Source organism: Myotis daubentonii, chromosome 8, assembly GCF_963259705.1.
Source record: "Myotis daubentonii chromosome 8, mMyoDau2.1, whole genome shotgun sequence".
In the NCBI taxonomy this organism is placed as follows: Eukaryota; Metazoa; Chordata; class Mammalia; order Chiroptera; family Vespertilionidae; genus Myotis; species Myotis daubentonii.
In genome coordinates, this window is record NC_081847.1 from 93572863 (window position 1) to 93597701 (window position 24839).

At 49.8% G+C, this 24839-nt stretch overlaps 1 protein-coding gene across 2 annotated transcripts in view; it reads left to right on the forward strand.

The window, feature by feature from the left end:
• Positions 1-20568, forward strand: part of CHST9 (carbohydrate sulfotransferase 9) — a 135126-nt gene extending 114558 nt beyond the window's left edge. For both annotated transcript variants that reach the window (XM_059707434.1, XM_059707435.1), the window contains one exon: positions 18691-20568. In XM_059707434.1, the coding sequence (XP_059563417.1) occupies positions 18691-19782 (1092 nt within the window). In that variant the 3' untranslated portion in view covers positions 19783-20568. The remainder of the gene's footprint in view (positions 1-18690) is intronic.
• Positions 20569-24839: the final 4271 nt, after the last annotated feature.

A 24839-nucleotide genomic window follows, 5' to 3' on the forward strand; every position in this document is an offset into this window, starting at 1 on the left:
GCGTGGCCCATCTGAAAGGTGTTCCTGGGGCGGGGAAGTCTCCTGCAGGGCTTGAGTCATTTTCCCTCTGATGGGATAAAGAGAGTCACTTAAATACTACCAAAGGCACCTTCTAACCCAACTGAGCACAAAACCTTTCAACGTCACTTTTGCAAACTGCTTCCTTATACAGTAGGAGTGGGGTGGGGCCAGGCCAGGGGATTAAAAAACATCAGAGCAAGAGGGGCTTTTAGTTCCAGATGAACAGTCTGGGGTCCGTGCACACAGGGGGCCACCACTCGGCTGTGAAAAAGGAAATCCACCCCCTCGTGGCAGCGTGGACGGCCCTAGAACAGCGGTCGCCAACCGGCGGTCCATGCACAGCACCAGTGGTCCGTGAGGTCCGAAAGGCTGGCGACCGCTGCCCGGGAGGGCATGACGCGGAGTGAAATGAGCCAGTCAGAGAAAGGCAGGACCATATGATTCACTTATATGTGGAACTTAATGGGCAAAATAAACTCACAAAACAGAGACAGACTCATGAATACAGAGAACAGACTGCCAGCTGTTGGGGGAGGAGAGTGAAAAGGGTGGAAAAATTAAGACGGTTTCCTCTGAAATGGAAGTGAGCGGAGGCAGAGGGCATTCCCTGGTGAGGGACCCCCCCTCCCCTCTGCTCTGGAGGCGGGAGGAGTAGGTGAGTGTGGTTTCCAGCGATGTTTAGACCTGCATCCCAGTCAGGAGAGTGAGGGAGAGAACCTGCCCTCCCCGGGCCCTGAGCGCTTCCCGTCGTCCCAGCCTGGATGTTAGATGGAGGCAGCCGGGCCTCTGCCAGGGGGCCCCCTGCCTGAGTCCATGTCGCTCAGCCTCCTCCTGAAGGCCCGTGTGACCTCTCAGGCCCCTCTCGGCAGGTGACCCGCAGGGAGAGTGAGGCCCCTTTAGCTCCGGGCCAACAGCAGGCCTTGGGGACAGCTGCAGACCCGGAGTGACACCAGGGCCAGGTCTCAGGGATCTCGGCCTTTAAAACTCTTAGTCAGAGGACACGTGGGCCTCCCTCCATGCGTTCTCCAGGCCTCACCAGGAGGGATGATCCTGTGCGGGCATCTGCAGCTTTAAAAACTCCGTGTGTGATTCTAATAAAACGCCCAGATTGAACCCACTTGTCTGTCATCGTTAAATACCCCAAACTTTAAACATGAAATCCAAGCCCCGTGAACATCTCATAATGTTCGGAGAGTGGGCTCCCTCCCTCCCCAGATTCACTTCCCACTTGGCTCCTTCCTGTAAAACTGCCCGGTCCCATATAACACTGTCCCACCAGCATATTCATCGTGTACAACATACACTCATATTCCCAGACATAACCCGAATACCACCTTTTCCATGAAATTTTCCTCCTCCTATAACCAAGAATAATCTTTCCTTCTTCTGTGCTCATATAGTTTTTCTACCTCTTTGCTCTAAATTTGCATTTTCTACTCTATATTCATTCTCATTTAGTTATATCCCTACTAGAGGCCCAGTGCACGAATTCATGCACCGGTGGGGTCCCTGAGCCTGGCCTGAGATCAGGGCCATTGGGGCCATCTCGCCCAGTCTCGATCGGGGCCAATCAGGGCCGATCAGGGATGGCCGGTGTCGGGGAGGATCACAGGAGGTTGGCCAGCCTGGGCTGTGGGAGGTTGGCTGTGGGAGCGCACTGACCACCATGGGGCAGCTCCTACATTGAGCATCTGCTCCCTCGTGGTCAGTGAGCATCATAGTGACTGGTCAACTGGTTGTTCGGTTACCGGTCATAATGGTCGCTTAGGCATATATATATATATATATATATATATATATATATATATATATATATAGACTGGAAGCCTGGTGCACGAAATCCATGCACTCAGGGGGCTCCTCAGCCCAGCCTGTGCCCTCTTGCAGTCCCCGTGGGGAGCAGGCCTAAGCCGGCAGTCGGACATCCTTAGCACTGCTGCAGAGGTGGGAGAGGCTCCTGCCATCGCCACTGTACTTGCCAGCTCTGAGCCTGGCTTCTGGCTGAGTGGTGCTCCCCTTGTGGGAGCACACTGACCACCAGGGGGCAGCTCCTGCTTTGAGCATCTGCCCCCTGGTAGTCAGTGTGCATCATAGCAACTTATTTTTCTGCTGTTCGGTCGATTTGCATATTAGCCTTTTATTATATAGGATGATGTTGTAACTAGATAGGATTGTCCTAAAGGGAATGCTTGGTTCATTTCTGTGCCCACTGGGAACCCTTGCACATCATAAGCACCCAAGCAATTGCTGGTTGAGTGTAAATTCTTCAGCTCCCGGATTATTCCCTGGTGGCCCAAGGGCTGGAGGGTGGGCAGGCTTCTCCCTTCCACCTGGACTGCTCCAACCTGGTGCGTAGAAGGCAGGACCAAGTGTTGTCCTCTGCCCTCCAGGTCAGGAATTTAAACCAAAGCCAAAAGGAGCAAGCTAAGACCACACATCGTCTCTGTGAATAAGTCACAGGGTCAGGGGATGCAGGCATCGGAGGGAGGGAGACCACACCTTTATCCCACCTTCGTTCCCACATTCCTATTACCCGTGCAGAGTTAGTCCATTTGCTTAGGTCAAGACGTGGCCATCTAACTTTTGTCTCGAATGTGAGTGTGGCAATGCCGCTCACTGCTGCCTTTTCAGAGTAGCGTGAACTTGAGAACTTCTAAATTTAAAGTGGGATTGCATTACCTTGCACTATTCTTATCAAAATGGCCTGCTTGCAGGAGGCAACTGTGACTTCCAGAGAGTTCCTCTCTGCAAGTTTAGCGTTCGAGCTAGTAACAGCCCACCTCTCTAATTCTCTTTAAGGATTAGAAGCTGTGCTTTAAACAAATCTATCCAGTGTATGAGTCTTCTTTTAAATGCTTGAAAGCAAGACCGAAAGGATCAAAAAGTGGTGACGCTGATGGTGATTAACAAGGGCGGTCTCTATTAAAGGTCAGATGGCTGCGTGTCTAGAAAGCACGTAGTTGTAAATGTCAAAGGCTCCCTTCCTTAATCGCAAGCCACAACAGCGAAAGTACTGTGGGAGGCTATCTGTGGAAGTAAACAGGAGGCCACAGTCTGTGGGAATAGATTGTCATGACAACAGGGGAGGAGAAGATGGCCCTCGGGTGTTTTAAATGCATGAACTCAAGAAGAAAATGATGGTTGGAATAAAGAAATTGTTTATTAGCAAAATGCAGGATCTATTAGCAAACACATTTGCAGATAATACTCACTCAGAATGCTCCTGGATAATTAGGACCCATAATTGTGCTGATCACTCAGTGTCCTGTCACACTGATTTGTCACCACAGCCCCATGAGGATACACGGGGTCATCTTTCTATACAGGTGGAAACGCGCCCTTGAAAGGTTTAGTACAATTTTAGATCCTGCAGTGCTTACCACTAAATTAATAGCAATAATGCCTAGCATGTTGATTAAGTGCTTAATGAGCTTTCTGTGTGTAGGCACTAGGCCAGGGGTGGGCAACCCCTGGCACGCATGCAAACATGGCACGCCAGTAACTTTTGCTGGCACTCGAAACCCTCTCTTAGAATCTTCCATTTATAATTTTTTTTCTTAATATCGACTTTTTTATTTTTCAGATAAATTCAGTGTAGGTGCATCTTAGATAAATAAATAATTTTACATAACATGTATACATTAAAAAATGTATTTTTCATCATCGTATACTGTGTTTTTGTCGCTCGAATGAATTTTATTCTTTCTTCAAGGTTCTTCACATATGTACACCTTAAGAGATATCAAGTAGATGTAACATGTTCTCAAAAAATTAGGGTTGGCACGCAGAAGAATTTTGAGTCAGAGATTTTGCTGGTTTGGGCACGCACTCACAAAAAGTTTGCCCACCCCTGCACTAGGCTAAAATTTGCATACTACTATCTCATTTAAACCTCACAGCAGCCACCTGGTGTGTTAGATACAACTCAAGGAGTCAGCGTTGGTGAGTTAAGTAGCTCGCCTAAGACCACACACCAGAATGACAGGGCCATCCAACTCCACGTGGAAGCGCCAGCCACTCTCCTCTGTGGCTTCCGGTGTCGTTATTCAGGGGCACACAGCTGGGGTGGCGGAGCCCAGGGGTGCCTCTCCCGGAGACTCTTCCTCTTCACGACTGTGCTCTGCCTTGCTCTGGAAGTTCTACTAAGTCAAGGACCCTCCTGACAACGCCCGAATCAGTACTCCCACTTTTACCCCAACACTGAGGCCACTGGTTATGAGACTCTAGGTACAGACATTTATGATGTGGTAGGTTTTGTTGTGGGTGTTTTTGTGGGGGGTTTTTCAAAGCGTTTGTGTAATCAAGATGAGCGTATACTCACTCTGGGTTCCTGTTGAGCATTAAATTACTTTTTAAATTAAGTAAGTGGAAAATCAAGTGAATCTGGTCTAAGAAAAAAACTATTTGTCACCTGAAAAGGGATTAAAAACTGGGGTGGAGGGGGTAATACATTGGGATAATCCACTGCCCACTGGCACGTTTCCCCGGCGGAGCCAGGCGGGGCTAACAGAGACACAAGACGAGGGCTGAAGGAGAAACCTTTCTTCTCACCATCTGTAAATGTCCTCTCGCTCTTTTATCTTCCAGAAAAAGTACCTGCTCCTAAAACTCTTTTATAAGTTCCTCACTCTTAGCAATAACAGCGTCCTTGTATATGTGCTCCTTTGAGAAAGCATGGGGTGCTGAGTCTCTGTGCTGAAATGTAGCTTCTACTAAAAAAATAAAAATAGTTAAGGAAGCATCGGGCAAGTGACTCTCCCCACCTAAGATGCATCCCCGCCCGGCCGGCGAAATCTGTCCCCCGGATGATCACTAGTCAGCCTGTGCCCCGCTTTCCCCTCCCTCCTCGGAGATTTCCTAATTGCATTCCTCCCCACGTGGTAGCATCTGTACCTGCAGGTGAGTCACTGAGTAAAATGAGCAAAACAGCCCCAGCATGGGGGGTTTTCTCAGCACAGAGCAGCAACCCTCAGTGGCTAAGGAGGACCATCTACCGGAGCACAGTGAGTGAGGCCCTTTAGCATTGTGAACTCAAATACCTCCTCCATGTCCCACGGCTTTTTTTTTTTCTTTCATCTTGAACGAAAGTTATGATCAAAAAGGGCCAAAGAGCCCATATGTGATCATGTTTGAATATACATCCTAAAATGCAGTGCTTTATTTATCACTCTTTTACCCGTGTGGTTCTTCCATCTCATGCTAGCAGAATGAATAAAAAACTCCAGGGAAAATTTGCATCTTTCAGCATCGTGTGGAAGAGGCCCCTGAGTCGTCGTCATTTTGAATAAAAGTTGTTGTTGACAGTTTAAAAATTGTGTTTTAAGAAGCAGTGGCCAAGGGACTGGAACTATTTTTACCGTATGTTCCTATAGTTACTTAGGTTAAGATGATTTTGGGGTAATGGTGCTAAATGACTATTTCCTTTGTATTTGCAAATCAAAACACGTTTTATTTAAAATCTCATCGGTTTGAATTTTACTCTTGTCAGCACATTTCTAAAAGCCCAGAAGGAAAAAAATAGCAAGTGGTGGTTACCAATACTCGGGCCGTCCTGTAGGGCCCAGGCTGTGTACATGGCTCAACCCTCCCGGGGAGATGCCCGGCTTGCCTGATGCTGCGTCTAGACTGTGTGTGTCTGGTTTTGCTGAGGAAACGCTGCTTGGTCCTCATCAGAATCTCAGGCACGGAAGCGTGCTAGACAGTTTGCCTGCCTCTCACTAGAGAAAGCGATCACAAGTCTCTTTATCTTATCTTTAAATTAAAACATTTATACATAAGCTTTCCTTTGTAAAGTAGCGGTTAACAGAGAACAAAGTTCTGCAAAGGAAAAGATGCATACACAAGTAGTGCAAACTCAGAGTATGGATCCCAGTAAAAGCTACGTTGTCGTTAGTATCCTTAATGTGGAAAAAGTTATTATCCCCAGAAATATTGCATTACATTCTGTGGCCGATCATCAAACAAGGGTGGGATAAACAAGAGTCTACAGCGTTGCCTCACTGGTATGTGCCTTGCTCAAACTGTATGAAAAGGGAATATTTCCATCCTACCATTACTGGATAATTCAATTAGGCCCATGCTCTGTGGCTGTAAAAACAATGTAATTTACTATGTTGAATGATTAGCCAATCAGATTTCTCTCATTTTCTAAGGCAATGGATTGACTAAAATGTGACCATAAACAAAATAGACTTTATTAGGCATAATCGACTTTGTAAACAAATGAAATTAATTCTCTGCCTGACCTACAGCTTTGAAAATGAAAGACCAGAATTGAACACATGCTTCCCATTTTGGTTCTGTTACTAAGATGACACTTAATATAAAAGTTACAATTTAACTTCCCCTCAAGTATTCCATTCTCCAGACTAAATGACTCTTAAAAATATGTTCATCAGCAGATGGGAGCCACTTCTGGCCTCATAAACACCAACGCAAGTGAAATGATCTTGGCAAAATGGAAAGATGACAAGAGCCTCATCTGGCTGTTTCGGAGATGATGAGTGCGTCGCGCCTTGGTTCCCTGGTGCCATGAATACTGACAGATCCGCACCCTTCTTCATCTGCGAGAAATACCAGAGCGACGAATGCCAGTGATGTATGTTTTCAATCCATCGATAAGCCATTTCCACACATGCACTGTGTTTAGAGCTGTGCTGAGTGGGAGGGAGGGTGCGGAAGGCAAAGCCAGCCCAGAGCCTGTTCGGAGGGGTTTCTGTCCTGGAAAAGTAGGCTAGCGTACCTTAAACTGTGCAGATTGACAGACTGTTATGACGTGTTTAGTAACAACACGGTTTGGAGAAGTCAACAAGCGATGAAGATGGCCACGGAAGGGTCACCGAGGACTTCAGCCACCGGTTACTCAGATTTAATTCTGCAAGACATAGAATGTGGTAGCACCGAACACCGGGAGTTGAGAAATGACCTCAGGAAAGTTAGCGTGGACTTTTCTTAAAGCCATATCCTGTATGTCCCTTTTTGTACTATTTCCACTGGTACCAGCCACCAGTCCTGCCCTAGGCTACTCCAACTCCTACGTTGACTCTTACCAGCCCCCAGCCCATTCTCTGCTTGGCCATCCGGGTGAGCTTTACAAAATGTCAATCCCCGCATGTTGCCCCTGTAGGAAACCTCAGTGGCTTACATTGCGTCTCCGATAAAACCCAAAGTCCTTCCCAGGATCCCCACGATCTGGTGTTCCTACGAGAGATGGGTCTTCCCTTCTCTCTGAATTCCTCTTGTATCGCTGGGCCCTTCTCACTCATGGGACAATCACACTGGCCCTCCCTCTGTCCTCCCCTCGGACCAGGCTCATTCCCCGGCAGGAGCCGTGGCACTCACTGCCCTGCCTGCAATGCTTGGCTTCCTTCTTGTCATTCAGATCTCATCTCCACAGATGGGCCTTCCCTGGACCCCTCTTTAAGGAAGTCTTTCCCACTCTCCCTGCCACTCTCGCGCTATCGCATCCCTCGGTGGTAGTGTTTGCATCAGACTTTTCACCACCAAAACCTTTCTTGTTCATTCATTTGTTCACTTGGTCCTGATCTCCCTTCATCCACAAGAACGTAAGGACCATGAGAACAGGACTCTTATCAGAGTGGTGTGCCCCTCTAGCCCCAGCGCCATTCAACAGTGCACCATGAGATGTTCAGCAATTACTTCTCAAAGGAACGCATTGCTTCATTAATTCTGCTGGCAGGCTGTGCCAATAGGCTGGGCATGAAAAGGAGTGCCTAGTGATATATTTATTCGCGGCAGGAATGACCAGTTTGTGTGGATAGATGAAAGATGGAAGAGTCTGTTGTCTGTATATGGAAAATGAATGAACAATCCAAGACAAGGATTAATGCAAGATGCCAGGGCTGACTACAGAAAGGTGGTACTCTTGGCAGGAATATGAAAGTCGTGATTAAAAGCCTCACTTAGTGAGGATACACTACATGTTAGGCATTGTGTATTTATTGCGTTTATTTTTCACGACTCCATTAGGTAGGCACCATTATCTCTATGTTACAGATGGGAGGTTGAGTCAACTATCTCCAAGTGGTTTAGGGAGGTATTCTGTTCCAGTGAGTGACATTGATTATGTAGAAAAACACTGATGTGAGGTCGCCTGGCAGCTCAATTGGACAGTGGTAAAAAGCTAAGTCCGGTCTTCAGAGTCACCTCCCTCCCATTTCACCAGTTAGGCTGAATGTGGAATGTGTGTCTCACAGCCTCCCTTGGCACACGAGGGTTCTTCTGCAAATTGGTCTGAGCCCCTGTGGTCTGCCAGTGTTGTCCTTCTCGTTCGGAAACCATGCAGGTCTGGCTATGGGCTGGAGATACCTTGAAGAAGACAGTGAACAGAAAAGTGATTGGTGAAGGGAGGAGATGAGGTTAGTGGGGCAGAATGATACCAGTCACCTTGGAGACGACCGCCTGAAGGGTAAGATAGCCCCTAGAAACTAACCAAAATGCAGGACACAGAATTTTGCTTCCGTCTTTCTGGCCACCCATCTGATAAGTCACTACCTAGAACATGGAAACCAGACTTTGCTAAGATTGAGTTCTGTACGAGGATCCAGAGAGGCAATCCTGCTGATGAGTCTTGAAAGTTCGAAGATGCTGCAGTGACTCAGCACCCAGGTGTCTGCTTACTCATGACAGGAAATAGAAGTTCCTCCTCAGGGTATGAATCCCCAGGAAGATGGCATCTAGAGCTAGAGTCTCGGGGGTGAAAAGCCATGGGACCAGGTTTTCCAGCCACTGGGTTTTATTGAGATTGAAAGATACCTTCGCTTTCCTCCATTCATCCCAGGCACACAACTCCCAAGTGCCCACATATTGCTATGTTTTTCCAGATTTTCAGACACTGAAATGCCAACGTAAAAAAGAAGTTTTCTGCCGAAACCGGTTTGGCTCAGTGGAGAGAGCGTCGGCCTGCGGACTGAAAGGTCCCAGGTTCGATTCCGGTCAAGGGCATGTACGTTGGTTGCGGGCACATCCCCAGTAGGAGATGTGCAGGAGGCAGCTGATCGATGTTTCTCTCTCATCGATGCTTCTAACTCTCTATCTCTCTCCCTTCCTCTCTGTAAAAAATCAATAAAATATATTTTAAAAAAAAAGAAGTTTTCTTGAAAAGGCCAGCGTGGCTGAAGTCAAGACATCACCGCTCCATGGCCACCACGTCTGTCTACGTGTGTTTCTGAGGGGCGTGCAGAGGCAGAAGAGAAATCAGGATGCCATGGCGCTAGGAGCTTGTCGCCAGGCTGCATAGGAGCTGAGCAGAGAACCAGAGCCCAGGAGGCGTTCGCTCACATCCTGGATTTCTGAGAGAAGAGCCCAGCACCTCTTTGGCCGGGCTGAAGTGTTGGGCTTGTTCAGGAGAGCGAGCACCAGTTCTTGGCACCCACATTACAAAACTCAAACTGAGGAAGAGAAGCAACCGAAGGCTGGGTGTGCCCACTGCCCACCCCAACTCGAGCTGACTCGGGCACATCGGGCACCTTAGGGTGGCTCAGTAGTCACGTGGAGCTCATCAAAAGGAAATACTTCTAGTTACAGATGTGCCAGCACTGAGGGCCCTGAGAAGCAGACATGTGCTGCATGTGAGAAACACACGGTTTTGGAGCCCGAAGAGCCTGGATTTTCATCCCAGCTGTTGCTGTTGCCAGTTATAAGATACACAGCAAGTTTCATGGAAACACGATCATCACCACCTGACACAGCTGGGAGAGGATTAACTTGTTTGTGCAGCACCATCAATACTCATCCAAAACCCACGCTCCGCAGTTACCCGCGGCCTGTGGCCTGTGTCCAGGAGCTGAACTTTAAACAGAACTGGAGCCCGGCAGGGGTCAAGACAGGCAAACTCACCGTCCTTGCCAACTGGTATGCATGCATCCCGCCTGGCTCCGGGAGCATGCCCTGGGCCTGGGAGTCTCAACAGACGGGTCACGAGTCACGGGGGAGGCCAGAGGGTTGTCCCATTGGTCTGAGACCTGGGCTGGACATGCAGGTGTCTCTGTGGTTGTCACAGGTGAGGGGCGCTCAGATGCATTCAGGTCCAGGTTGTTGCAGTGTTGGCTGGAGGCTCACGGCTGGTGGCCGCAGCTGAGGGAGGCCCTGAGAACACCCCCGGCGTGGAACCCGAGGCTTCCTTCCTCCTGCTGGGCAGTCTCCCTCGGTGAGGAGTGGATGGAGTTATTAGAATCATATGTGATGTTATTTGTGAGCAAGGTGCACCGAGAGTGTCCACTTCTTCCCAGGAGCAGCTGGCATAACTGCAGTGTGGAAAGGAGCTTCAGGGAATGACGCTTGCCTGCTTGATGATATCTGGCTCTATAAATAGATTAGGTAGAATCCTGTCCATAGGTGTCTTGGTATGAGAGAGTCGGACATAGTGAGATGTCAGCACCAGCCCGGCCGGTGTCGCCGCCGCTCTCCCAGTTGGCATTGCTGTTACCCGGCCTCAGTAGCTTTGGAGTGTGGGTGGGGAAGGAGCAGTTCCCAGGGCAGCGGCTGCTTCCTGGGACTTGGGCTCTAGAAAGGAAGGAGCAGGCTGGGTGGCACCCCCTCAGCTCCCCCTCCCTTCCACCAGTTGCTCAGTTGCACTTACCAAGGCTGGGCTGCAGGTGGCAGACGACCTCTGTGATCCTCCCAGGTCCTGTAGACACTCATTCCATATCATCTCTGGGGACTGGGGTCCTGCAGACACTGTCAGGCTAAGGGGTCTAGACCAGCACCGCTCAGACCTGGCCTTGCAAAGGAAGGGACCCACAGGAGAGTCCATGGTCGTGGCCATAGATGCTTCTTAGTAGCCATTTCAGTGGCATCTTAGCCTGGAAATGTCGGTGGCATCTTGAGTCAAGTACAATCCTCGCCAGGAGAAACAACCCCTGTGGGGACCCCAGAAGGCGTCATAATTTAGATTGATGAGATGACATTCTTTTTTAAAAAAAAATGACAGATTTTATCGTAATGCATGAAGAGATGGGACCATGCAAACAGCCATTGATCATCAATCAGTTTGCTCCGGCCCCTCAGGTAGTCACCCACTCTACCCCCCCGTCTGTGTTTTGCTGTGAGTTTCTGTCTCGCATTCTCCCTTTACGTTCTCCCTCAGACTGAAATCCCCAAAGGAAACCCCTCTGTGTGGCCTCGGGATCCCCCCTTCCTAGTGCAGCACCCAGGGAGCCCAGGGCAGCTCCAGGGTGAGAGGCCTGCCCTAGACTGAGCAGGCTGGGCCGGGCAGCCTGGGAAAGCTGAGCTGTCAGATACGCAGGCGACAAATGCCAGAGGGGCGTGTGTGTCACTCAAAGGCGCTGACACAGGCAAATCCGATCTGGGGCTGGCAGATGCTTAACCACATACGACCAATGGAATGTCCCCACCAGAGTCATCGCTGCTCTCACAGTTGGCATTGCGGATCCAGGGCTCCAGTAGCTCGGGACCAGGAGGCGGTGGCGGGGAAGGACCAGGAGGTGGTGGGCGGGGAAGGACCAGGAGGCGGTAGACAGGGAAGGACCAGAAGGCGGTGGACGGGGAAAGACCAGGCCTGCAGGTGTGCGCTGCTGCCTGGCACTGGGCTCTCTCGGTGTGAACGCCCTCAGCCCACCACTGTCTGGCCTCAGCCAAGCTCTTGGCTCTGCTTCTCATCAGGGTTGCTCTTATTTTTTCCCTCTTTATCCATAACTGGCCAAACCTCGCCACATTTTCTAGTCTAGAGCCCGGAGCGGGTGGACTAATGGATTGAGCCAGTCATCGTCCACACGCCTGGGCGAGGCCAGTCCTCGATCGGGTTCCCGCTGCCCTGGATGAGCTGCCCACTCCTAACTGAATGTGTGACCACCCTTCCCTGCTCACAGGAGCGGGGCCTGCTGCCACGTCCCCTTCCTGGCAAAACCTAGTCCCTTCATATGGACACAAGGCCTCCCGGAGGGCCTCCCGACCTCGCCTGTGTCTCCCTCTCGTCTGACTCTGGCCCCCGAGTGTTCTCTCGATGGCAGCGTGCACGGCCTTCTCACCCCTGACCGGGCCACCTGTCCCCTCCCAGCCATCCTCCCGGACGCATCCCCAGCGTCGCTTCTTCTGTGAAGTTTGCCCCCAAAACGATCTCTTCTGAAAAGTTAGATCATCTTTTCTCTGTTCCCCAAATGCCCTATGCACGCTGTCCTCTGACAATTACCATGTTTTTCATGAACTGCTTACTTTTATCAACGCGACGAAATGTGGCTCCCTCCAGGGAGTATCCATTTCATCTGCTTCACTTGTGTGTACAACGCAGAAAAAAGAAGTATGTCCCCGCTGCCCAGCACCTGTGGAAGGAGTGGGCGGATCATCTAGGTCCGTGGGTCACAGAGTTCCCATCAGGCCCAGCAGCAGATAACGTCTTAGAGAAGCGCCCCTTGTCGGCAGCATAAAGCCAGCAGGGAGTCGTTGCCTGGATGAGGGACAGCACAGGGACGGTGCTGCTCTCCAGTTAAATTCACAGCATGTATTTACGTAGATACGGTTCTGGATGCTGGCGGGGATGACACAGGTCTGTGAGCCTGCGCGCTGACCTTGACTTCACATCAATTGGAGAGAGTGTCTCCTCCGCCGCTGACCGTCGCCACTAACTGGAGGGAAACAGAAGTGCTGAACGGAGGACCCAGCTCTCAAACTGCGTTCCCACCTCTGCCCTCCCAGCCGCCCACTCATGCTGCTGGCGCCTCTGCCACGGGCTGAGACGGTGTATAATGCGTGGTTATTTGCCGAATAAACTTTCCGGGCAAAGCCCACGTCTGCCACGTCTGCCGCATCCGCCACGCCTCCCTGGGCACCTCGCACAGTGCCTGCTTGTCGCGGGGCGAGCGGAGAGCCAGCGAGTTCACTGTTGACCAGCGGAGGTTTCACAGGGGAGGGCACTGACAAGAGGCCCTGGGAACTGAGAACAGCAAGGCGCCCAGATTTACTGCCAAGCTGATGCCCACGCCGCACATTCCCACTGGGCTTCTTTGACTCCTGGGTTTTTATCTGCGGGCGCATATCTCCCAACTAACGTTGCCACGGTACCTACTCTTTGAAGGTGTTGGTGGGAAGCAATCGCGCCTGCCATAGTGTAGTTTTCCTGTGGCTGGAGGGTCTCTCCAGTGAGAACAGTAAATGGCAAAGTGAGCGGGGATCCGTCACTTTCCTTGCAGCGGTGCAGACTTCGCCCTACGGTTGTTTCCAAGCGAGGGACTCCTCCTGGAGATGTGGGTGGCTTTCACGAGGAAGCAGGCTTCTAGGTCAGCCCGGGAGACTTGGGAAGTCCCAAGGCAGGAGGAAACCATGGGCCGGGGGGAGGGGGGGGGGTGCCGAGAGCCGGATGGAAGCAAGTAGAGGACATGTCAGGACAGGAGCAGAACACACAGTGGCAGGAGCCCCCGTGGGCACAGGCTGCAGGTGCCAGGGATGGAATCGGGACTTGAGTGTATATACAGTCGAGCCAGTTCCAAATTTTCAGGGATGAGAATAAAATGCTTTAGGAGACTAATTTGGTGTTCATTCTCAGGGAGGCTAATTGGAGGATACTAAAGAATATCCAATTAAGAAATAAATAAAAAGGATTTTTTTTTAAAAAAAGCATGATGAGATGCAAATGAAGCAATTTACTTTCTTATTGTTAAAGCATCTCGCAGATTTCGTGAGGGCGGCCGGAATGTAACAGAACCTTTTCAGAAATAGAACAGAGCTCAGAGGGAGCCCCTTTGGGGAGAAACAGGATAAGTTTGCTTTATATATATAGTTAAGCTTTAGGGACGATCAGCATGAAGTGCCCTGGAGGAAAACGGAGATGTAAGAATTTACTCTTTTTATGATTACTGTTCTTACTGATATTACTATGACAGTGATGATGGAAACTCATTGGCATAAGCCTCAAATGTATTTATTTTTATTTTTTAACTTATCTTTATTGTTGAAAGTATTACAGATGTCCCCTTCTTCTCCATCCCACTGACTCCCTCCACCCACACTGTCGTCTGTGTCCATGGTTATAGGTGTATATGCATACAGGTTCTTCGTTAATCCTTCCTGCTCCCCTCCCTGCCTTCCTTCTGAGATGAGTCAGTCTGTTCCCTGCTTCACTATCTCTGGATCCACTCCGTTCATCCGTTTATTTTGTTCATTAGATTCCACATATGAGTGAGATCATGTGATACTTGTTTTTCTCTGACTGGCTTATTTCACTTAACATAATATTCTCCAAGTCCCGCCATGCTGTCTCAAAGGATAAGGAATCCTCCTTTTCTATAGCTGTGTAGTATTCCGTTGTGTAGATGTACCACAGCTTTTTTATCCACTCATCTACTGAGGGGCACTTAGGCTGTTTCCAAGTCTTAGGTATTGTAAATTGCACTGCTGTGAACATAGGGGTGCATATATCCTTTCTAATTGGTGTTTGGGGTTTCTTAGGGTATATTCCTAGAAGTAGGATCAGTGAGCCAAATGGAAGTTCCATTTTTAATTTTTTGAGGGGATTTTTTATGATTACTGTGCTTACTGATATTACTATGATGGTGAGGGTGGAAACTCTGTGGTATAAGCTTCAAATTTAAAATCCCATTAACCTTGATTCTATTCATCCAGACTCCTCAATCACGGAGAACCTCTGCTGTGATTGGAAGGCAGGTGGGTGGGGAGAAGTGTCGCCACAGCCTAATAATGGTTGTTACCTGGTGAGCGCTGATGGGAGAAGGTCTAATGGGCATCCAGTAGGAAGCCTCATGGGTGTTGTCACTTTGCTCATATCTTGGTTTGCTCGGAGCGGAGGAAACTGACTCCTACTAAATAAGCCAACAGGAGACTAAAGTCTGACTTAGGCGCAATGAACCTTTCTCTCCTGCAGTCCTCTGTCTAGCCCAAGCAGGCGTTAGAGAGCGGCCTGTGGGACAGGGCGCAGGGGACAGACAGATGGGACGGGTATTTAATGATGGGACACCCCTGCCGCGGCTCACCGAGCCTGAGTCTGCTGACTGAGTAGTCACGGCCACCATCCCTGACACCTCTCTCGCCTGGATGTCACAAGATGAGCTTTTGTTTGTTTTTTCTTTTCCTTTGCTCTACTATAGTTCTGTGGTCCCCAAGTACCCTTACTGCCTGGGGAACAACTGGGGAGCTTGTCTAAATTAGAGCCGGGTGCCCTGGCCCCGAGATCCTGGTCAGGGTGCCCACAGCAAGGCCTGGGAGCCTGGCCTGAGGCGAGCCTCCAGGGTTCCAGGGCAGCACAGAGAGACTGACCCAGTCTGGTTTGGCCGCAGGTGAGGTTCCAGCCACCGCGCCCACTTTACCACCTCCACCCGGGCCTGTTATCTGCTTTCCCTTCTGCCAAGGATTTGTTTGAACATAGATTTTCGGCACCTTAACAAGAATTGGTAAATTATTTCTCTGAGTTAATCTTGGCCTTTTGATTAGCACCGTTGGTCTTTGACAAGGTCATACAACAATTGTGTGGAAGCCCATCGTTACATCATGATCACATTTACTCCTTCGCCAGCTGTTTATCGATCATCTTCTATGTGCCAGGCACTGTGCTAGGGACCAGAGAGCCAGCAGAGTGCAAGAATGATAAGGCCTCTGTCGTCGTATTCTAGTGCAGAGAGGTGGGAGGGAGTGGGGAAAGGCAGCATGGAAGTAAATGAAATTATTTCACATTTCATAAATGCTGTGGGGGCAGATCAGAGTTCTGTGGGAGCAAATCTCAGAGGGAACAGAATGCAGTCAAGGTGAGCTGGAAACACCTCCTTATCCAGGGGACTTTCTGAGACCAAAGGGGCAAGAGCCAGGCCTGCTGGCTGCTGCGAGCTGGGATACCGTCATGGAACGTGGGCACAGAACTGCGGAGCTGGAGGTAACAGTGAGCGGACGGTTAGACGGCGGCGGTCAGGAGATGGTGGGGGTGGCGCAGGCTCTGGCCCTGGCGCGGTCCCTGTGAAGCAGAGAGCGCTGCTGTGAAAGGTGAGGTGGTCAAGGGACCAGGGTTTATTGGGGCTCAGAGTCACCGCACAGGCTGATGAAAGTGGGGTGAAGGCGCAGTCTGAGCGAGGACCCAAAGTCTTCAGAGTGTGAGGTGGAAGCGTCCAGGACAAAGGCAGATGCCAGTGTAAGGAGGGTCAAGGATGGCCGGCGGGAGGCGTGTGCCTCACAGAAGCCGGAGGAGCCGTGCTGGAGGCAGCGGTTGAGTAGCAGGAAAGAGCCTCCTGTCTGCTGGCCTGAGGAACAGGGGGTTCGAGTAAGCGAGGTTCCGTCCACTGAGAAAGTGCCAGGGAGGCAGAGCCCGGCGGGGGGCCAGCCAGCTTTCACCTGGAGAACACACCTCGGGGGAAGCAGACAGGCCGCAGGTCCTGCGGATGGAAGGGGAGTGTGATGACCCCAAGCAGAAGGCCCAGAGCGCACAGTGGATGGTTGATTTTTTGTTTTTGTTAGAGTCATCAGGGCACATAAATTATGGTGGATAATTATAATTACTATTAAAACAATAATAATAGCAGTTATTCTTTCTAGTTCCAGTAGCTGGAGCAATAGCAGAAATGTAGTGGCGTTTTCATTGCAGGCCTGGGCCGAGTCCTGCCCAAGCCATCTACCAATAGCCCCCTGATCTCCCAAACCTCAAGTCACAGTTTCTATTATCTGTGAACACGTGATGGACCACGAGTCATTGGTCAGAGTAAAGAGGGATTCAGAGTCTTGACGTCATCCCGGCAGCCTCTGGGCAGACAGCAGACGAATGGTTTTAGTTAAACATTCTGGCAGCTGTGTTATGGGGTTCTCCAGGCTGGTGTGTGGGGATCAGGGGTTCCTCACATGAAGCTCAGCTAATGGAAGGACCATGGTGCCTGGAGGTGGCTCCCACCCCCCATGCTTCATTCCTCAGCTCTTTGGCTCAATATGCTAGAAAACGCCTAACTATCTTTGAACACCTAAGTACATTCATTCTTTCATTTGTTCATTAAACAGATAGTCTAGAGCAGCCGTGGGCAAACTACGGCCCGCAGGCTGGATGCGGCCCGTTTGAAATGAATAAAACTAAAAAAAAAAAAGACCGTACCCTTTTATGTAATGATGTTTACTTTGAATTTATATTATTTCACACAAACACTCCATTCATGCTTTTGTTCCAGCCCTCTGGTCCAGTTTAAGAACCCATTGTGGCCCTGGAGTCAAAAAGTTTGCCCACCCCTGGTCTAGAGCAATTGCTATAGGTTATAGACCATTCTGGACACTTGGGGATACAATGGGAAATATTATATCTCTATCTCCCTATATATACACATCTCCCCTGGGGAATTTTCCTCTACACACACACACACACACACACACACACACACACGCGCGCACCTTTAGGCTGATGAGCCCATGCATTATTGCCACAGCACATCATTAACTCATTAATTTTTTTCCCAATAACATGCTGACAACGCCATATGTGTGCCTCCCCTCCAGTCTTCTCGTCTCCTCCTCAAGCACTCTTTTCAAATCTAAGTGAGATCATGTTATGTCTCTGCTCTCCAAACGCAACCTAGTCTACCAGAGTATAAGCCAAAGTCCTTATCCTTTCCCTCCCTATTGGGGGATACCGCCTTGTAAATCCTTCCTCCCATGTCTGTCTCTACCCAATCACTGTGAAAGGCGTAGGATGCAGTCAGATGAAGGGCAGATAGATGGCAGATGGGCTGACTCATCCTACTGACCAGAAAACTAAGTTCTAATCCTATTTTGATACAATATAACAGAGGAGGACATCAAGTCACCTTTTCTGGATTCCCTAGTCATTTTTCACTTGGGGAAGAGGGAAGGTCTCATACATGAATGAAATTGTATTCTAGTATGACTATAGTTCTTAAATTATTGTGATACATGAATTTATAAAAATAAAGCCTTTTCCAAGCTGTGGGGGAAATACTCTGTATAAGTCCTTGGAAAACTGAAGTGGTTATCAGAACTTTATAATTAGCCTTGCTACAATTTTAAGTTTTACTTTATGACTTCAAAGTATTATTACAAAATGCCCCAAAACAACAACAAACATTTTCAACCAAATACAACTACATTTTGTATTGACATTCAGGGGGACTAACTAAATCAATACTGGAAAATAGCACATTCCACAGGCTCTCAAGAGCCATTGACCTACAGAATGATTGAACTACATTGTATTGTATTACAGGAAAAGCTAATATAAATATTCAGGGCCCTTTTCTTTCCATCTTGTGGATACCTTTTTGGGGGCATTTTGTTAAGTTATATAATTGATAGCCATAGATGCAAGGATAGCACCAAAACAATAATGAACTTACTATGGACATAGATTCAAGTCAATAACTATGTTTCTATCCCAATAATTTTCAGATAATTGAGCATGAGAAAATCTATTAGTGTAAGGTAGCACATTAGTGCCAAATGAATAATAACATATACATAGCCTATATATATAATATGAATTTTTTATTCAAAATGAATCCTTTTGGATACTATTTTTTATTGTTATGTTTTCTGTGAAGAAGCTTACTACAATATGTACCTTCGGCATGCTTTGCTAAATTGTTCTACTAGCTTATATGAGGTTCTCTCCCTGAAAGTATTTTAAAATAAATATGTCAACTTTCTTATCACTATACCCACATTTGTGAATGTGCTTTCAATATTTCTTCTCTATTTTAACAGAACCCCAATTTCCACATGCCTGAGGGTTCCAAGGAAAAAAAGGAAAATCCTCTACTTAACCCTGAGAGGTTTAGTAGGGTCTTAAGGGAGACAAGTCCCTCACAAGGAGAAGGTCAACCTTCGGGCAAGACCACAGAGTCACCAACCCTTAAGTTGATGGAAAAACATCAAGGAACTAAGACCCTTTCCAAGACGTTCAGAGGAATGAGTTGGCCACTGGACACTCGCCCTCTAAACAAAAGCTTAGTCAAGGACAACAAATGGAGGGAGGCGGATGCAACCCAAGAAAAACGCAGGTCTTTCCTGCAGGAGTTCTGCAAGAAATATGGTGGCGTGAGCCGTCCTCAGTCACATCTCTTTCACATGGTATCCAGGATCTATGTGGAAGATAAACACAAAGTCCTATATTGTGAAGTGCCAAAGGCTGGCTGCTCCAACTGGAAAAGAATTCTGATGGTACTAAATGGATTGGCTCCCTCGGCGTACAACATCTCCCATGATGCCGTCCACTACGGGAAGCATTTGAAAAAGCTGGACAGCTTTGACCTAAAAGGGATACACACTCGTTTGAATACCTACACCAAAGCGGTGTTTGTTCGTGACCCCATGGAGAGGTTAGTGTCAGCCTTCAGGGACAAATTTGAACACCCCAATAGTTATTACCACCCGGTATTTGGGAAAGCGATTATAAAGAAATACCGGCCAAATGCCTGTGAAAAAGCCTTAAATAATGGCTCTGGAGTCAAATTCAAGGAGTTCGTTCACTATTTACTGGATTCTCACCGTCCGGTAGGAATGGACATTCACTGGGAAAAGGTCAGCAAGCTCTGCTACCCGTGTCTGATCAACTACGATTTTGTTGGGAAATTTGAAACTTTGGAAGAAGATGCCAATTACTTTCTACAGCTGATCGGTGCCCCCAAAGAGCTGAAATTCCCCAACTTCAAGGACAGGCACTCTTCCGATGAAAGAACCAGCGCTCAGGTGGTGAGACAGTATTTAAAGGATCTGACCAGAACCGAGAGACAATTAATCTATGACTTCTATCACTTGGACTACTTGATGTTTAATTATACCACTCCGTTTCTGTAGTTTGCATTCATGTTCTAAAACACTGTATTTACTTCATGAGGACGATCTTGAATCAGCTAACTGTAATTTTCCTATAATTCTCCGTAGGGGAGAGATTTAACTAAATGCAGTTGCCTTGATTTAATGAAGACTTTTACCAAATAGTATGACACCAATTGGCACAAAGTTATAGGAAAATTACCTCACAGAGACATGTGAACAACTCGAGTTACTCTAAAATGTTTGGGAAAGAGCTGCTTTTGCATTATGGATCAGATTATAGAAGCAATAACCCAGCCAGCTGCTCCATCCGCTGCAGCAGACCCCACCACGACAGGAAGAGGGATCTAAAATAGCATGAGTGGATGTCTCCACCCTGGATTGATGGCATTACGTGCATGGATATGTTTCTAGCAGTCTGTGGCATATGAATCAAACCCTGGCTAGTTTTCTTATACCCTGGAAATCTTTCAATCAACTGCAATGACGAATTGATTTTGAGATGGCATTTGGGGCCTGGGCGTTTCGCTTTAGATTGGGAGGCATTGTGTGATTTACAATATGAGAATGCAGCAGACACACCAGATGAGGCTCTGGCTTTCTATATTCAACAGCCACTAAAAAATGCACAACATGCTCAGATCAAAGCAACAAAAAAAACCTTCCTCTTCCAGGGAAACAGAAGGGAATTAATTCCGTTTTCTCTGGAGTCTCTACGCAGAGACGAAATGAGCACAACCACTGGGGGCCCTTGCTTCTGAGGCAGGAGGTTGAGTTTAAGCCTCGGCAGATAGAAATGTGCTCCTAATTCTGGTTAAATTGGGGGGGGGGGACCCGGGGGTGGTTGTTTCAGGATGGAAGACTCATCAAAACACAAAAGCTGCCACTCCAACTATAGATCTCAAATAATAAGGGAGTTTTATAAGAACATTATTGGAATCAAAGCGTCATGTGCACAGCGTTGTATGTGGCATGAACTCTGTGAATAGCTTTGTTTTCAGTCTGATTTTTCAGCTTGGGAACAACTTCCCAAAAACGAATGCACCACTTCAAAGATGGGTTATATTCCAGAGAATAAACAGAACGGGCGCCCCTGGGAACATTTTAATAGGCTTTTGCATAAACAAATTAAGGTACTTTTTTAAGTTTAAATATTCTGTCCTAACCAAGTCAAATACCAGTGCATTCACAGATTAAATCAGAGTCGGGAAAATAAGACGGTGTGTCACCCCTGTGAGCAGTCGTAATGCATTTTAGACATTTTTTCCCAAAGGACCCAGAAGTAGAAGACACATTTGAGTGGGCAATTCATTCTCACTGGCCAGCTGTTCCCCTGAGTTAAACCACATGTCATTCAAATCTCGCTTACATCATGTTGCTTCCCATACCATCACTTTTGTCAGTAAACACTCAGAAATGGCTTTCACGGAAAAGCAGGTGTTCGTATTTGAATGTGATAGACCAACATGGCTGCAGTCGCCTGTTCCATTTTGGTTCTCCGTGTCATGGCCGAGCACTCATGAGCTGCTTCACTCTCTACACACACCTACCCTCTGTGTCTCCCATCGCCAGCGGTACGCCTTCCACACTGACCTTCCACTCCCTTTCCGCTCCATCCACTCGCACCGCGAGACCACACTCCAAAGCTGTGCTCTCTCTTTAAGGAGTTCTACTCCAGAGTAAGCTCATTTGTATCATTTGAATTTCGCTGCACCACGTGGGTAAGTTCCGTTTTGAAATCTCACACTTGATGAGCTCTCTGATCAACAGGAAAAGCGAAAAGATGGTTCCCCGCTGGGACGTGCGTCCAAGCCCTCTCTTACCAGCGGATGCAGGCGCTCCTCCCGTCCTTTCTTTTCGCTTCATTCATTTGTCCATTTCTTATACCCTCTTCGTATGAATATGAAATCTCTGTTGTCCTTGGAATATGTCTTAGGTCTTAGATGCAGGAGGAGAGAGACGGTGTCTGTTTCATTCATTCTGCGCCGTTTCTAGCAAAGCGCTCATGAAAAGTCACTGTGACAGATGTCTGCTGAGAAGTGCAGGTCCCTCTCCCGCATCTCCCAGTGTGGAATGGGTGCATTTCTGCCCTGGGACTCTCAGACCTGCAGGACCAGCGGGTCTAAGGAGAAGATCCCGGACAGTGAGGGGGGACCGGGGCAGTGAGGAGGGACCGGGGCAGTGAGGGGGGACCGGGGCGGTGAGGGGGGACCGGGGCAGTGAGGAGGGACTGGGGCAGTGAGGGGGGACCGGGGCAATGAGGGGGGACCGGGGCAGTGAGGGGGGACCGGGACAGTGAGGAGGGACTGGGGCAGTGAGGGGGGACCGGGGCAGTGAGGGGGGACCGGGACAGTGAGGAGGGCCTGGGGCAGTGAGGGGGACCGGGGCAGTGAGGGGGGACCGGGGCAGTGAGGGGGGACTGGGGCAGTGAGGGGGACCGGGGCAGTGAGGGGGGACCGGGGCAGTGAGGAGGGGGGCCCGGGTCAGTGAGGGGGCCCGGGGCAGTGAGGGGGACCGGGGCAGTGAGGGGGACCGGGGCAGTGAGGGGGGACCGGGGCAGTGAGGGGGGACTGGGGTAGTGAGGGGGACCGGGGCAGTGAGGGGGGACCGGGCAGTGAGGAGGGACCGGGGCGGTGAGGGGGACCGGGGCGGTGAGGGGGACCGGGGCAGTGAGGGGGGACTGGGCAGTGAGGAGGGACCGGGGCGGTGAGGGGGGACCGGGGCGGTGAGGGGGGACCGGGGCGGTGAGGGGGGACCGGGGCAGTGAGGGGGGACCGGGGCGGTGAGGAGGGACCGGGGCGGTGAGGGGGGACTGGGGCAGTGAGGAGGGACCGGGGCAGTGAGGAGGGCCCTGGCCAGGGCAGTGACGGGAGTGATCTAAAGCACATGCCTTTCCTAGACCAGGAGTCCTACCTTAGCCTCAAGGACAGCTGGGTACACAGTAACCTTTTACCTTTCTAAGATGATGTGTTTATTACTATTTGGGAAATAATGTTGAAAAAGTGCATGATTCTGGTTCATATAAAGGCCAGTTACTGAGTGCTTACCAGGTATCGACCCTGGCAACACGCATATGTTCATCAATGTCTGATCCTATAACAGATGGAAGGTGGGCATTATGCCACCGTCACGTTCTGAAGGAGGAAACTGAGGTCGGAGAGGGTTGTGACAAGCCCCCCGCAGCTGCCTGGCAAGGGCTCTGGCTCCAACGCTGAGACCACGCACGGCAGCACGTGGGTCCGATCTGGCCACAGCCACGTTTGGCCCCAGAGCCACCATTTGAAAGTTGGAACTGTTTCTCCGCGACAGGGAATGTCTGCTACTGCCTGCTACATGCCCACCTGGCAGTCGCCGGGCAGGCCTGAGGGGGGCTCACTGAGAGGATCAGAGTCCTGTGGGCGCCTGTGCCCTCGCCCAGCCCGTCACTCACTGCCTCGCCTGGTGGCCCCCACGCGCCCCACCTCCTGCTCTGACCTGCGTGTTCGTCCACCACCTCGCTTCCAAGGAAAAGCGGTCCCTGAATGTTTTCCTTCAACAGATTGTGTTGTGCAGGCCGGGCGGCCGTCACAGGCTGGGTCTCCTGATCCTCCCCAGAGGCTGCTGGTCCTTTGGTCTTACGCCCAGTGGAACCGCCAAACATTTCCTGGTTCGAGGAAACCCCTTTGGAGCGACAACAACGACGCTGGGAGAAACCCGGGATCTTTCCTCGGCTCCCTCCTGTCTCAGCCGCCGGGCCCCTGCGACCACATGTCCCCGTCCCTTCCGCAGAGACGGGCCCTGGTCCCAGGCCCTCGGAGCCTCCGTGGCTCCTGTGCCTTCGAACACGACTCCCGCTTCAAAGGTGTCCCTGCCCTGCCTCACCCCGGAAAGCTGCCGGGACCCCAGCTTCTCTGAGGACCTCCCTCTGCAGCTCACAGCACTCCCCCCACCCCTCCTGCTGTCATCCTGGGTGACCTCAGGTTCCCACGGACAGGCCACTGTCTGCGTCTCAGTGCTCTGTCCCCTCCTCCCATGAACCCCCGGGAGCTGGAGGAGACAGGAACACGGCCATGGGAGCCGCAGCAATGGCTCCTGTCCCCAAAGAGCAGAAAACCCGGGGCAAGCGTCTAGGACTTTATTTTACCCATTCATTTCCTCACAATATTTCCAACGTTTAAGAAAAATGTCCTTCCGAAATACTGTGAACTGAGATGTACTCAGAACACGAGAGGAAATACCAGCTTAAAATTATTGGGATGATTGTAATTTTTTTCCTGATTTAGCTTATCAAGTCCTCCGATAGTAGTGCATGGACCACCTGAATGACAGGTATCCGATTTTTGTTAAAAACAAATTTCCGTACCGCAGCCCAGATGTGCTGAGCCAGAACCTCTGTGAGGCCCGGTGGGAATGTTCTTTGCTGACCATCTCCTGGGAGGAGTCTTCTGTCTGGCCAAGTCTGAGCACCACTGATGCGTGTGTGATTTTTTTTGTCCTGGTCAATTACGAGTGATGAGAAGGCGGCCCACCTTCATGCTGTTGCTTTGTTGAAAAGTTAAAGACTCTCAGCGCAGAGCCAGGTCCCTGGGTGTGGGTCCCAGCGTCCGCTGGGACTTGGCCCAGAGCCGGGGCAGAAGCTTGGCCTCGGAGGTCCGCCAAGCGCAGGAACTGGAGCTGAAATGATGAAGGGAGCCATGGGGACCGCGCTGGGCACGGCCCAGACCTTCTGAGAATCTTCCAGATGAGAGGGGGAGTGGAAACTTTCCCCTTCTGAAACACAAAAGACTAAAGGCCATGTTGTGCCCAAGGCAGTTTTGGCAACTCCACTCCACAGCGGACAAAGTGAAGGCCAATAAAAAATAAAAGCCATCTTTCGAGTTGACTTGAAATGATGGAAAAGTGGGAAAGATCTCCTATTTGGGTGATTAGTGTGAATGCAAGTGCCCCGAGGAATATTTTGCAATTTCGTTTACGTGGTAAGAATGCATTTTCTTGGACTTCAGGCAGGGGGTTGTCTGTTGCCGCCCGTCTGTTGAGTGGAGCGTCTGGCATTGCCAGCACTGCCCGTCCCTGATGCACACACAGCCCTTTCATCGGGC